The following is a 12500-nucleotide window of genomic DNA, read 5'->3' on the forward strand; positions in this document are numbered from 1 at the left end:
ATCCAGTTCTTGGGATACACCAAAGATAGAACCATCTTTACCAATATGTCATTTATATTACTTAAATGTCATTAAAAAATTTGTTTTTGTTGAGTTGAAATAACACATATAGACATAATTGACCACAACACTTGGAATTTCATTCTTGGACTTGAAATGTTTGATAAACACCATTCTGTAAGAATTTTATAACTTCAACAGGTGGTGGAAGACCAAAACTATCAAAACAAGTGGTGCTCGGCCAACAAATCCCGCCCATTTAAGGCACAAAGTTATTTTGGGGATCAAATTTAAATTTGATACATCCTTCTCCTGAATGTTGATTCTAGGGTATAGAATAAGGAATATTTTAGTTTGAAGTCAAAAACCCATCACTTCCTGATATTCAGTTGCTGCCGTTATCTCCTGCTTAATTGTCGTCCAAAAGTTCCATCACAGCAGAGACTGATTTTCTTTATCCTTTTGGCCTGTCCTCCGCTGCTGCTTTTGCAGGCAATTTTCCCCAAGTACCATCGCTAAGTGTTGATGATCGTGGAGATGGCGAAGCCATCATATCATGGTCTTCTGTTCCTCAAGCTACTGGTTACCGTCTCCTCTGGCGTACAACGACTGGTAAGGAAGGCTCTTGCACTTCAAGGAATACTGCATTTACTTGCTTGTGTTGTTTGGTTTGTTTTCCTTTCAACCTTTTTTTTGGCTTCCTTTTTTTTTTCTTTTTTTCTGTGTACACCGTCGAGGCTCGTATGAGAGCGAACACACAGAAACACACAACAAGGTGAGCAGGAGACAAGAGGGGCAGGAGAGGGAAGGAAAAAAACAGCGGCGAACGGAGACATGAGGAGATCTGTGGAAGGGATGGGGTGGGGTGGGGTACACGGGGTAAACAAGATGGACACCACAGGGACTTTCAGGTATTTACACGATGGGAACTTTTAGGAAGGAAAGCAGGGATTTTGAACCAACCCTGAGGGGAGAGCAGTACTCCATCAGGCTGTGGACGAAACCTTTGTATGTGGTCAGGAGCTCAGGTGTGCCAAGGAAGGACTTTGCACAATTGAGGATGCCCATTTGGTGACTTGTTGGTTTTTTGGGCCAGCTTTTTGTTGTTGGCCAGCTTGGAAATGTGGCTTTCCCAGGAATGATCATGGCAGATAGTGTTACCCAGAAGCTTGAATAAAAGGACTTGTACAAGAGGATTGTTGAGGAAAGTTGATGGAGTGAGTGGGGGGGGGGCACATACAGTACATAGAAACATATATATATATATATATATATATATATATATATATATATATATATATATATATATATATATATATATATATATATATATATATATATATATATATATATATATATATTTCATGGACCGGTGTTTGTTTGTCGCGTTACTCTGCCTCCAGTTATGGGCCAATTACATCCAGGCTTGCTGCAGAGGATCAGCATGACCCCAATTAATGTAAAGGGGTGTTTTTATCTTCACCGGTGGTCTTGGGGGTTGCGAGGGGGAAGAGGGGTAGGGACGGGGGACACAAATTCTTTATGTAAATATGTACTGTGTAGCGCCTCCTCCAGGTAGTGGAGGGTATTACAAGTCTCCACCATTTTCAGTGTAGTATTCCTGTCCCTACATTTTCCAGTTCATTGAGGTGTTTTGAATTATAAGCAGAAGGTATGTTTTTGCTTCATTCCCCTTAACCAGGTTATATATTTTTGTGTATGCATCGCAGTCACTTGCCCATACACCGCCCAAATAGTACAGCGGATATGCTCTCATATTTTAACAAATTGTGCATTTTATGAGAAAAGCATGAAATTTCGAGTATAGTTAGGTCATACCATAATGTTTATTTTCGGATGTGGAGGGAAGTCAGATTTGACCTCTGAGGGGACAGCGAGAGGTCAAATCCAAGATGGCCGCGAGTCACCCGGGTCTAATATTCAAACGTCCTCGATTTTGGAACCAGACTGTGCAGAAAAACATTTACGGTGTCATTTCCAACTAAATTGGGGATGCCCATTCATTTGGTGATACCTTTGAGAATGTCAGAATTCAAGGAAATGAATTTAGGTCAAGGTCAAGGTAAAAATTTATCAAAAATTAAGCAATCAGTTGAAATTTGCAAATGAATACCGAGTGGTGTCATTGTGGCAAATTCAGTTATTTAGCCCCTCAGAGGGAAAGGGCACCAGGAAAAGAGTGGCTCCTTCTACTGTGATGCCAAAGAACTGGAAGGACTTCCTTCGATGCGATGATAACAAAACCGAATTGTTTGCTTTCCTGTCACATGTAGTTGTTCATCTTCCTCTAGCAGAGGGCAAGGAACTGTATGCAACAGATGGAAGTGGAGTCCTTTGCTCTCCGGCTGAGTCGTACTTGGCCTGCCTTGCCCCATGTTCGCAGGAGGAGGCCGACACTCGTCTACATCTGCATGTGGCAGATGCTGTGCAAAAGGGGTGTAAGAAGGTGTCCATACGTACCGTTGATACCGATGTGGTAGTACTGGCTGTAGCTTCATTCAGCAAGACAGCTCCTAATGAGCTGTGGGTTGCCTTTGGTGTCATGTCAAGCTTTCGTTACATAGCTGTTCACGAAATGGTTGCCACAATTAATCCAACACAGTGTCTGACTCTCCCAGTCCTTCACGCTTTTACCGGGTGTGACACTGTATCTGCATTCGCTGGCAGAGGAAAGAAAACTGCCTGGGAAACTTGGAAGTCTTTCCCAGAGGTAAATGATGCTTTCAATGAACTCTTATGCATGCCAAGTGAGGTCAGTGAAGGATCAATGTTACTGCTAGAGCGATTTGTGGTGCTAATGTACGACCGAACCAGTGAGAGCATGGAAGAGAATCATGCCAGGAAACAGCTCTTCACACAGAAGTTGAGAACTCGAGAGAACATTCGTCCAACCCAGGCAGCACTGAAACAGCACATCAAGTGCACTTGCTACCATGCCAACTGTTGGAACCAGGCATTGGTCCTGGATCCAGAGATGCCAGAGCCATCTGACTGGGGCTGGACAAAGGAAACAACTGGGTGGCAGCCGCTTTGGACCACTCTCCCCGAAGCATCAAAATTGTGCCATGAATTGATCTGCTGTCACTGTGAGAAAGGATGCACTGGATGGTGCAAGTGTGCCAAAGCTGCACCAAGTGCACTGCACTGTGCTTCTGTTCTGGAGGCTGTTAGATTTTGATCACTACCATTACCATCATCATCATTGCTATTAATAAAGTATTAAATAGACTAGCAGCATGGTACTAGTCTGTTAATTTTTTGTATTATCCCTATAGTGTCAAAATTGAAGCGAAGTTTCGCTATATTGCATAGGTCCAATCCATTGTCTTTACCAAAAGAATGTTCAAAAGTTTTTAACGTAATTTGACCTTGACCTTGATCAAAATGCATTTCCTTGGCTCCTGGCGATCTCAAAAGTATCACCAAACGAATGGCCATTCCAAACTTAGTTGGAAATGACACCTTAAATGTTTTTTTTACACTGTTTAGTTCCAAAATTAAACGCGTTTGAACATTAGACCCAGTGGGCTGGTGGCCGTCTTGGATTTCACATCTCACGGTCCTGAGGTCAAATCTGACTTCCCTCCACATCTGAAAATAAACCTTATGGTATTCACTAACTATGTCAGAAAATTCATGCTTTTCTCATAAAACGCACAATTATTGTGCTTATCCACTGTACTGAAATAAAGGTATGCATCAGAAGAACGTGTTGCATGCTTGGAACAAGATCGCCCATTGGGCGGGTACTCTGCTAGTATATGTAATGATGACAAGAGCATTGGGAGATATGAGTGTACCGATCAATATTGTAAAAGGAATTTGAATATACAGTCTCAACATCATGAGGAAATAGGTCAGATCAAACCACACAGGCCACTAATAATCACACGTTTCCCAATTTGATCCAACTGCAGAAAATCAAGATGGCATCAAGTGAAATAATTTTAAGGGTGAAATGGCTAATAATTATGTAATTTCTGGAAATTATGAAGTTATTATGAAAAATTATCAGTCCTGATTAAATTTAGAGACTATTGGCTTCACAGCGTGAAAATGATTGCCCATTAAGGTTATACACAAGTTTAGTTGTAATTAATAGTTCGGGTCAAATTTGAGCCACCGTCATTTACACTTCGTCCTTTATTCCCACGATCAAAAGCGATTCTACTCCCGTCATAAAACATTAGTGTTAATCATCTTTGATAAATCAGAAATGTCTGTTACAAAAATACTCATCCACATTGCTGACTGTAAAGATCACACAAGGTTAAAAACAAAAGGCATCACCAACTTAAACAAGATCCATTTACAAACAGACAGCCTTGGTAAAGTGCAACCTTTTTTTTGGGCTACAAAGTGGATTATGCAGACTCTGTGAGCAGGTGCTGTTAGACCCCCCGCCCCCCCCCTAAGGAGGTGCAAAACAAAGGTTTGTTTTGGATCACGACAGCCATTGTATCCATGCCTTACTGTGTGAATATGACAGCACTTTCTCTCCACATCAATGTCTCTGTGACAACGTAATGTTTTTCCCCTCAAGAAAAGTGCATCACAGAGGAAGTTCCTGCCATTATTTACTCATAATATGCACCCCATGTTGAGAAGGTCTCATGGTTGTCTTGCTGGAAGTACCAGCCAATTGGCGACTAGCACATCGTGACATTTGTCATCACACCATGACTGCATGACAGTGTTATCGCTAAAATTACATGATGATCCTGTGCAAATGCTCATCTATAGCTTGCACTCATTTGTATCCTTAGAAGGTGCAGAGGCAGAAAGACTAAGGGTGAGATCTGGTATGGTGACATCCCAGATGGTGCGAGGTCTGCGTCACGGACAGTCATACATCTTCACTATCCTCCCTCTGTTTGGCACCCAAGAGGGTCAAGCTACAAAAACCACAGTCACTATTGGAGGTGATGCTCTTTTTTTGTCTGCCCACTCTCATCCAACTGTCTTTGTGTTTCAAAAAAACAAAACAATTAATCTTCCTTTTAACTCAATCACTTTACACTTGCTGCTATGATGATGGGCTGGTTGTGATAACAATGCTCTGCAGGTTATGCTAACTGATACTACTCGTATGCTATGCCGATGAATACCTTGGAAGAATGTGGGGAAGGTGGAAGAATGAAGCAATAAATAAGACAATAGAATAATAGACAGGAAGTAGGCCTGAATTTAACCGGAGAATTATACTCTGTAATTTTTTTTAACCTTGTCTAATCTGTCCCTTGGCACCCAGGAACAATTCCCAGAGTGTCCAACTTTCGTGTTGATCAACGTGGAGATGGAGACCTCGTCGCTACTTGGTCCTTCGTCCCTCAGGCCACTGGATACCTCCTTGATTGGCTTGCCAATACGGGTTAGGTTGTTTTTTTCACCATGCCTGTGGGGTTTTCAGATGATATGCCTATCAAATCCTTTCCTTCATCTGGAATCTAAAAGCTGACTTGCAGACTTTATTATGCCACTGCATGCATACCGTAATACATGTTGTATGCCTATCACCTCTGCCATCAAAGGTGGCATTTGTCTGTGTGTATGTCTGCATGTCTGTGAGCAGGATATGTCAAAAACCTATGGACGGATTCGGATAAAACTTTGTGGACAGGTTTGGTGTGTGTGAGGAACTAATTGATTCGATTTTGGTGAAGATCCAGTTAATAGAACTTTTAAGTGATCTTTTACCATTGAGAGATATGGCCAGAAACGATATATAGCACAGTATCTCCAAAAGGTTATCGATGGAGTGGGACGAAACTTGATGGACAGGTTTGGTGTGTGACAAGGAAGAAATGCTTGGATTTTGGTGAAGATCCATTTCTGGATACTAGAATTTTTCAAGTCATTCTTCACAATTCAGAGATGGGGCCAACAACTATACATAGCATCCTGTTCTTCATTGTGCGGCCCGCAAGCCACTGGCGGCCCCTGGTAGCATAAAGTGTGGCCCCTGACACGTGGCCAATCATACAGAAATGTCAAAACACCCCATCATAATCTGCCATTAATGCTATCAAATTGACCCAATGGTTTCAAATGAGTGTTCCAATGCAAAGTGTAAAAGTAACATCACTACATTTGTAGATGGCAGTATACAAACAATTATGCTTCAGCCCAGTAACTACAACGAAAAAAACGAACAAAAAGAGTACGTGGAGGAGGGCCTAATAGCTGTCATTTTGGAGTCCTGCAGGCGGTGTGGTGGCTCTCACTCTGATGTCTTATTGGCAAAAGTGGCCCCCTTCTAAAAAATAGTGAAGATCGCTGACATAGCACAATATCTCAAAAATTTGTGGACCGATTATAACAAAACAAGGTGGATTTTTTTTTTTTGTATACCTTGTCGAGGCTCGTATGAGAGCTAACACACAACTCACAGCAAGGGGGCATGAGACAAGAGGGGCGGGAGTGGAAGGGACAAAACAGTGGGGAACAGAGACATTAGGTGAACTGAGGAAGGGAGAGGGATGGGGATGGGACGGGGAACATGGCGAAGAGAAGATGGACATTACAGGGACTTTCAGGAAGGAAAGCAGGGGAATTGAAGGAAGTGGGCTTGGGTGGATTATCGGGGGTAGAAAAGATCGAGGATTTGGATGGGAGAAGATAAGAGGTGGTGGTGAACAGCCGTTTTGAAAGCCTGGAGGGAAGAATGGGAAAGAATAGAGTGAGGAAGTTTATTCCAAAGGCGGGAAAAAAGAGGAATGGAAGAGTGAAGATGAGCAGTGATTCGTGATTTTGGTAGTTTTACCAGAAGGGGGTTGTTGGCGGACCTTGAGCGCCCTGTGGAAATGTGGTGAGGACAAATCGCAGAGAGAGCAGGGGGGGCAAGGCTGGAGAGGAGTCGGTAGAAGAGAGAAAGACTGCCGACCAACCTGCGGTGATTGAGTGAGAGGCCCAAAGACTCAGCTTCATTGCGGGAGATGCCGATGATCTTAAATGCCCTGGTTTCGACAGCGTGAAGCCGAGAAAGGTGGGAGGCAGGAGCACCAGCCCAGAGGGGAGAGCAGTACTCCATCAGGCTACGGACAAAAGCTTTGTAAGTGTTAAAGTTTAAAAAAAAAAGTGGTCAGAAGCTCAAGAGGGCCGAGGAAGGACTTTGCACGACGGAGGATTCCCAGTCGGCGACTGGCTTTTGAGGCGAGGTTGGAAATGTGACTTTCCCAGGAAAGGTCATGGCAGATAGTGAGACCTCGAAGCTTGAAAGAAAAGACTTCTTCCAGAGGATTGTTGAGAAATTGGATGGGGGGGGTTTGTAAACGGTCCTTTCGAAGAGACATAGTGAGAGTGTGAGATTTGTCTGGATTGAAAGACATGTTCCACGTGTTGGACCAGTTTGTGATTTTACCCAGATCTGCAGTGAGCGAAGAAGCTGCTGCTTGCCGGTCTGAGGGATGACAGATGGTACGGCAGAGGGTGGAGTCGTCGGCAAATATAAATAGAGGATTTTCCAGAGAGTCGGAGAGATCATTGATGTAAACCAGAAAAAGAACAGGGCCCAGAACGCTACCTTGAGGAACTCCAGCCTGCACAGAAAGAAGGGATGAAAGAACTCTATTTAGGGCCACACGTTGACTGCGACAGGAGAGGAAGTCTGCGAGCCATGAGTGGAGATGGCCTTGAATACCATGGGAAGAAAGTTTGGTGAGTAGGGCAGGGTGCCAGACTGTGTCAAAAGCACGTGATATGTCCAGGGATACGGCTCGGATTTCCTGTCTGGCATTGAGGACCTCCATCCATTGATGGGAGAGCAGAAGCAGCATATCCAGGGTAGAGTGACCTGGTCTGAAACCAAATTGATGAATAGAAATCAAGCCATTGGAGAAGAGGAAGGATTTCATGTCTGAAGCAATGATGGATTCCATAACCTTGCTGATGATTGGGAGAAGGCTGATTGGTCTGTAGTTACAGGGATCTGTTTTTGCACCTTTTTTATGCAGGGCAGTGATGTTAGCAGATTTCCAAGCAGATGGCAGATGACCTTGGGCAAATGAGAGGGTGAATAGAACAGAGAGAGGGTGAGAAAGAGCAGAAGAGCAGGTTTTGAGGACACGTGGGCTGATGCCGTCTGGACCGGTTGCAGAATCTGACTCGAGGTTTGAAAGCAAGCTCTCCACCTTGTCAGGAGAAAAGGTCACAGAGTCCAGGGACAGTTGGGTGCGACTGGGTAAAGTGGGTAGAGAAAGTGATGGGTTTAGGACACAAGATTTAGCTGCAAACACCGAGTTTAGACATTCAGCTTTATCACATGTGGTATCAGCAGTGCGGCCATTTGAGGTAAGGGAGGGGATGGAGGGGGAACACACACCAGAAACAGATTTGATTAAACGCCACCAGGATTTTGAGGAGGGAGAGAGGTTTGAGAGTTCAGACTTGAGATGAGAAAGATGTTGTTTTCTGGCTCTCCTGAGGGTAGCTACACACTTGTTCCGAGCCTTGTGGAAGGAACTGAGATTGCCCTCAGTTGGGTTTGCTTTCCATGAGGCAAAGGCAAGTTGTTTCAGGACAACTGCCTCGCCACAAGCTTCAGTAAACCAAGGGTGGGAGGAAGGGTAGGACAACTGAACACGAGAGGGGATAACATGATTAGTTCGTTAGGTGACAATAACAAGCTGCTTAGATTTTGGTTCAGGTTCGGATACAGATCCAGTGTATCAGTGGGATACAAAATGAAAACTGTTCAGCCTGGAGAAGGTATGTGCTCTACCTTGTGCCGTTCAAGTTCTGTGAAACGATACCAGTAGAGGCCTATCAAAGAATAACGCTATGGTTAAATAAATATCTCTGGCCTATTATAATAGGTAATAATTATCAATGCCGAAAGACCACTCTCTTCACCCCTTGAATGACATCCATTGTCACTTGCATCATCGTACTGCTTCCTTTTGACTCTCAGTACCCTTTGTGATCCTCCCCTAGAGGGTGCAGAAGCTGAGAGGCTGACATTGAGGTCAGGTACAATAACATCCCAGGTGATTCGGGGACTGCATCCTGGCCTAACCTACACCTTCACGATCAAACCCATGTTTGGTGACACCGAGGGTCCACCCATCGAGACGTTGGTTTTTGTTGGAGGTTTGTAAAGAACGCTTGTGTTTTGAGCTTCTTGCATTTTTCCTCCACCAAGTTAAAATCGCTTTGAATGGAGCTACGATGTGTAGTTTAAGTTCACCGTTACACTATATATTGTTTTCATGTGCAATTTTTATTTATTTATTTATTTATTTATTTCCATGTGTAATGTATAATTTTATATGCTTATGATCAACGAGATTGCTTCCAGCTAACATCACAGGCACAACACTTTGTGGCTTGTGTAACTCGGAGCTCTTTCTGATGATTAATATCATTCAGCTGGTAACAGCCTCCATCACACACAATTTTGTCTCAGCTGCCATACTCAAACCATAGAGTTAATTTTTGATCATTCAGGGCAGTTGGAGGTGACTCCTGACCATGAGGAAAGTTTTGATTAAAGCACAATGATATCTATATATATATATATATATATATATATATATATATATATATATATATATATATATATATATATATATATATATATATATATATTGTTGTGGCCACGGGTACTGAGACACCAGCTTGTCACTCAGGGGGATTAATCCCCAGGTGTCCTCGGTAGAGCCGGACCTGGGGCCACTGCTCACAATTAACGTTGTGGTACGGTGGGTTGTTTTAAAACCACGAACGCCACCCAGTCAACCACGAGTTCCAGTGTCCGCCGTCTAATTATTCCGTTTAACTGGAGGTCACATGGTTACCTGAGCGGGGAGCGCGCAAAAACACCAATGTTATCTCGATTAGATTTTAATTAGGGCGGCCGAGCGTTTTAACCGCTGGTGCGTGCCGACTATTTTTGGTCAAATCTGTGGTAATTACCTCCCAGTCTATCTCGGTTCGAACAATGCTGGACCAATGGAAGGAAAGGACAAACACGGACAGGTTGGAAATCGACAAATAATTTATTAATAATAAAATAAATAAATAAAAAAAACTTTTTATTTTCTGAGGTAAATAAAGAATGAATTTCAAAGCAAAATCAATCAAAATGCCAGAAAAGACAAAGAGCAGATGCTTATCGGGGGTTGACTTACTTACAGCTAAACACAGACAAGGGAACCCAACAGATCATTCAGGGGGAGGAGAAAGAATCATGTCGCTCACCAGAGGGTAATCGTCTCTGAAGTGAAAACGTCCTGAAATGCGTGTGTGCGTGTCACGTCCGTCGCCAGCACCCAGCTTTGCCGTGCACCCTCTCACGAACAGCCTTGAATGCCATTCGACGTCTGGAGGGCACCGGGATCGTCTGTCGCGGGTTTAGACCCTGGTGTTGTTGGTGACCGACCCGTGCCTCACTTGTTGGTGGCGCTGCTCACACCCACACAATCAACACACACTTGCTGGCCCAAGCACTGGGAAGGACGAATTGTCTCGTTGGCGCTGGTCAGACACTTACTTCTTGCTCGCTTCTTAAGCTTACTTCTTGTTCTCTTCTTTCGCCTCCGCTTTCCCTCTCGCTTTCCTCTCTCCTGCTTTTTCTCCTCACAGAACGCACCTCTCGTTTGTTTTATATCTCCAGGCCATCTTCGTGGGTGCAGTCCGCCTCAAGCTCACCCCGCCCCACTTGCGCACAGTTACCATGACAACCCGTGCGCTTTCAAAAAAGGCGGGCTTCAGAGCTCTCGAAGGAAATGTGTGAACGTGTCTGTCGTAAAGCAAAAAGCTTCCCATAAGAGAGGGGATCTATCCTTTACCATTCTCAACACATCACATTTAAGATCCCATTAGACATGGGGATGGGGCTAATCTGAACATGCATTGAAGGAAATAACTGTCTGAGGACCTGGATGTGTGGATGCATTAATCAGACTGGATTCTGAAATCCGTAACAATATATATTATCATCGTACCCTGTATAATCAAGACCCAATCATGTCTCTCATCCGTAATTGGAGGCAACAACCAATCAGCTCTCACTTAATCAATTATCCTCGGGTAGCTATGATCTTTATAATTACTCCTCCCCTGCTCTTCTTGCCAAAGAAAGCTGCACAAAACAGCCAAGAAAAGCTACACAAAGTTTCTGTTTTTTTTACATAGGAAATGGTTAATCGAGTTTGTAAAGTTTCATTGTAGGTCTTAATAGCTAAATATCATCGTCGTCGTCGTCGTCGTCGTCGTCCCGTTTCCATACTTGCATGTGTAAACCGATATAAAAGTGGAGTTAATGTTAATGTACTTTTATATGTTAATGTAATACTTGAACACCAGAGGGCCATCATTTAATATTTCATCCTGGACATTGCTGGATTATATCTCGCAAACTGTGACTGTGCTTTCCTTACAGAGCGTGAAAGGCCGATCGGTATGGTTGGAGATCTTCGTGTGGTCGGGTACAATGGAGACTCGCTGCGCCTTGTGTGGGATGGAGTCCCCCAAGTAACAGCCTATCGAATAACCTGGCGCCTTGTGGACGGTTGGTGTTGAAAGAGCACATGATTTACACAACGTTATAAAATGCCTGTAGAGTTTGACACCATATCCCAGAATACAATGCAGTGTGTCAAGACTGATCAGCACTCAAATGCAGAGAGTAGTGGCACAGAGGAGCATTTTCATCGACAGTCCAATTAAATATAGATTTCCAATGATGAGACGTCGGGAAGTGGTGATTAATGTCGTTGCCAACTGTGTGAGATCAAAGTGAAGAACGTAAACGAAGTCCAGAAAATGTATCAATAAATTCTTGGAATCCTTGTGAGTTGTGGCACAACTGCAACTGTGGCATAATGAAACACATTTGACAATGTTGCTGATACATACTCGATCTTCACATGGTTTTAAACGCACTCTGCAGGCTTGCTACTCTCTATTGTTGATATTGCCCAACCAGTCGAGGCAAGCCTGCAGAGTGAGCGTCTTTGAATCTGCTGAACTCGGCCTATTGGCAGAGAAGGTATTCGATGAGACGTATTTAATGAAAGTTGGCAGCCTATGTCCACCATCGTAAGCATGAAGTCTCTTCATTTTTGTCAAAATTTGAATTATCTGCAGCTTCCCTGCTGAATAACCAACTGCGCAAATATGAGTGCAAATAAAGGCTGAAATGGTTGGTGAGCTGGTTGATAAGAGGGGCAGTGAGATGGTTGACGATCCATATCGTATATGATAAATACGATCATGATATAAACTTGAGAAAAATCCTATTTCATCTCCACCCTTACATCTCCATATTTAAAGTTTTTTTATTTATTTATTATTATTATTTTATTTTCTAACCCTCACCGAAGGAGAGGGTATTACATGAAGGTCTGTTTGTTTGTCCGCACAGAACTTTCATGTTTTTCTCCGCAACCGCTTGTCAAATTGAGACAATTTTCAACATTGGTGCGAGTACTTACGCAGAATGTTTTAATGATAATTATGACGTCATACGTGCCTTTGTT

The 12500-nt window shown here is 43.3% G+C and overlaps 1 protein-coding gene across 4 annotated transcripts in view; it reads left to right on the plus strand.

The window, feature by feature from the left end:
* Positions 1-12500, plus strand: part of COL7A1 (collagen type VII alpha 1 chain) — a 287085-nt gene that overhangs the window by 72703 nt on the left and 201882 nt on the right. For all 4 annotated transcript variants that reach the window (XM_085853235.1, XM_085853234.1, XM_085853238.1 and 1 more), the window contains exons 13-17: positions 493-612; positions 4788-4943; positions 5273-5392; positions 8953-9108; positions 11402-11530. In XM_085853235.1, the coding sequence (XP_085709361.1) occupies positions 493-612; positions 4788-4943; positions 5273-5392; positions 8953-9108; positions 11402-11530 (681 nt within the window). The remainder of the gene's footprint in view (positions 1-492; positions 613-4787; positions 4944-5272; positions 5393-8952; positions 9109-11401; positions 11531-12500) is intronic.

The sequence above is a fragment of the Eptatretus burgeri genome, chromosome 13 (assembly GCF_056783735.1).
Source record: "Eptatretus burgeri isolate ZD-2024b chromosome 13, Ebu_testis_v1, whole genome shotgun sequence".
In the NCBI taxonomy this organism is placed as follows: Eukaryota; Metazoa; Chordata; class Myxini; order Myxiniformes; family Myxinidae; genus Eptatretus; species Eptatretus burgeri.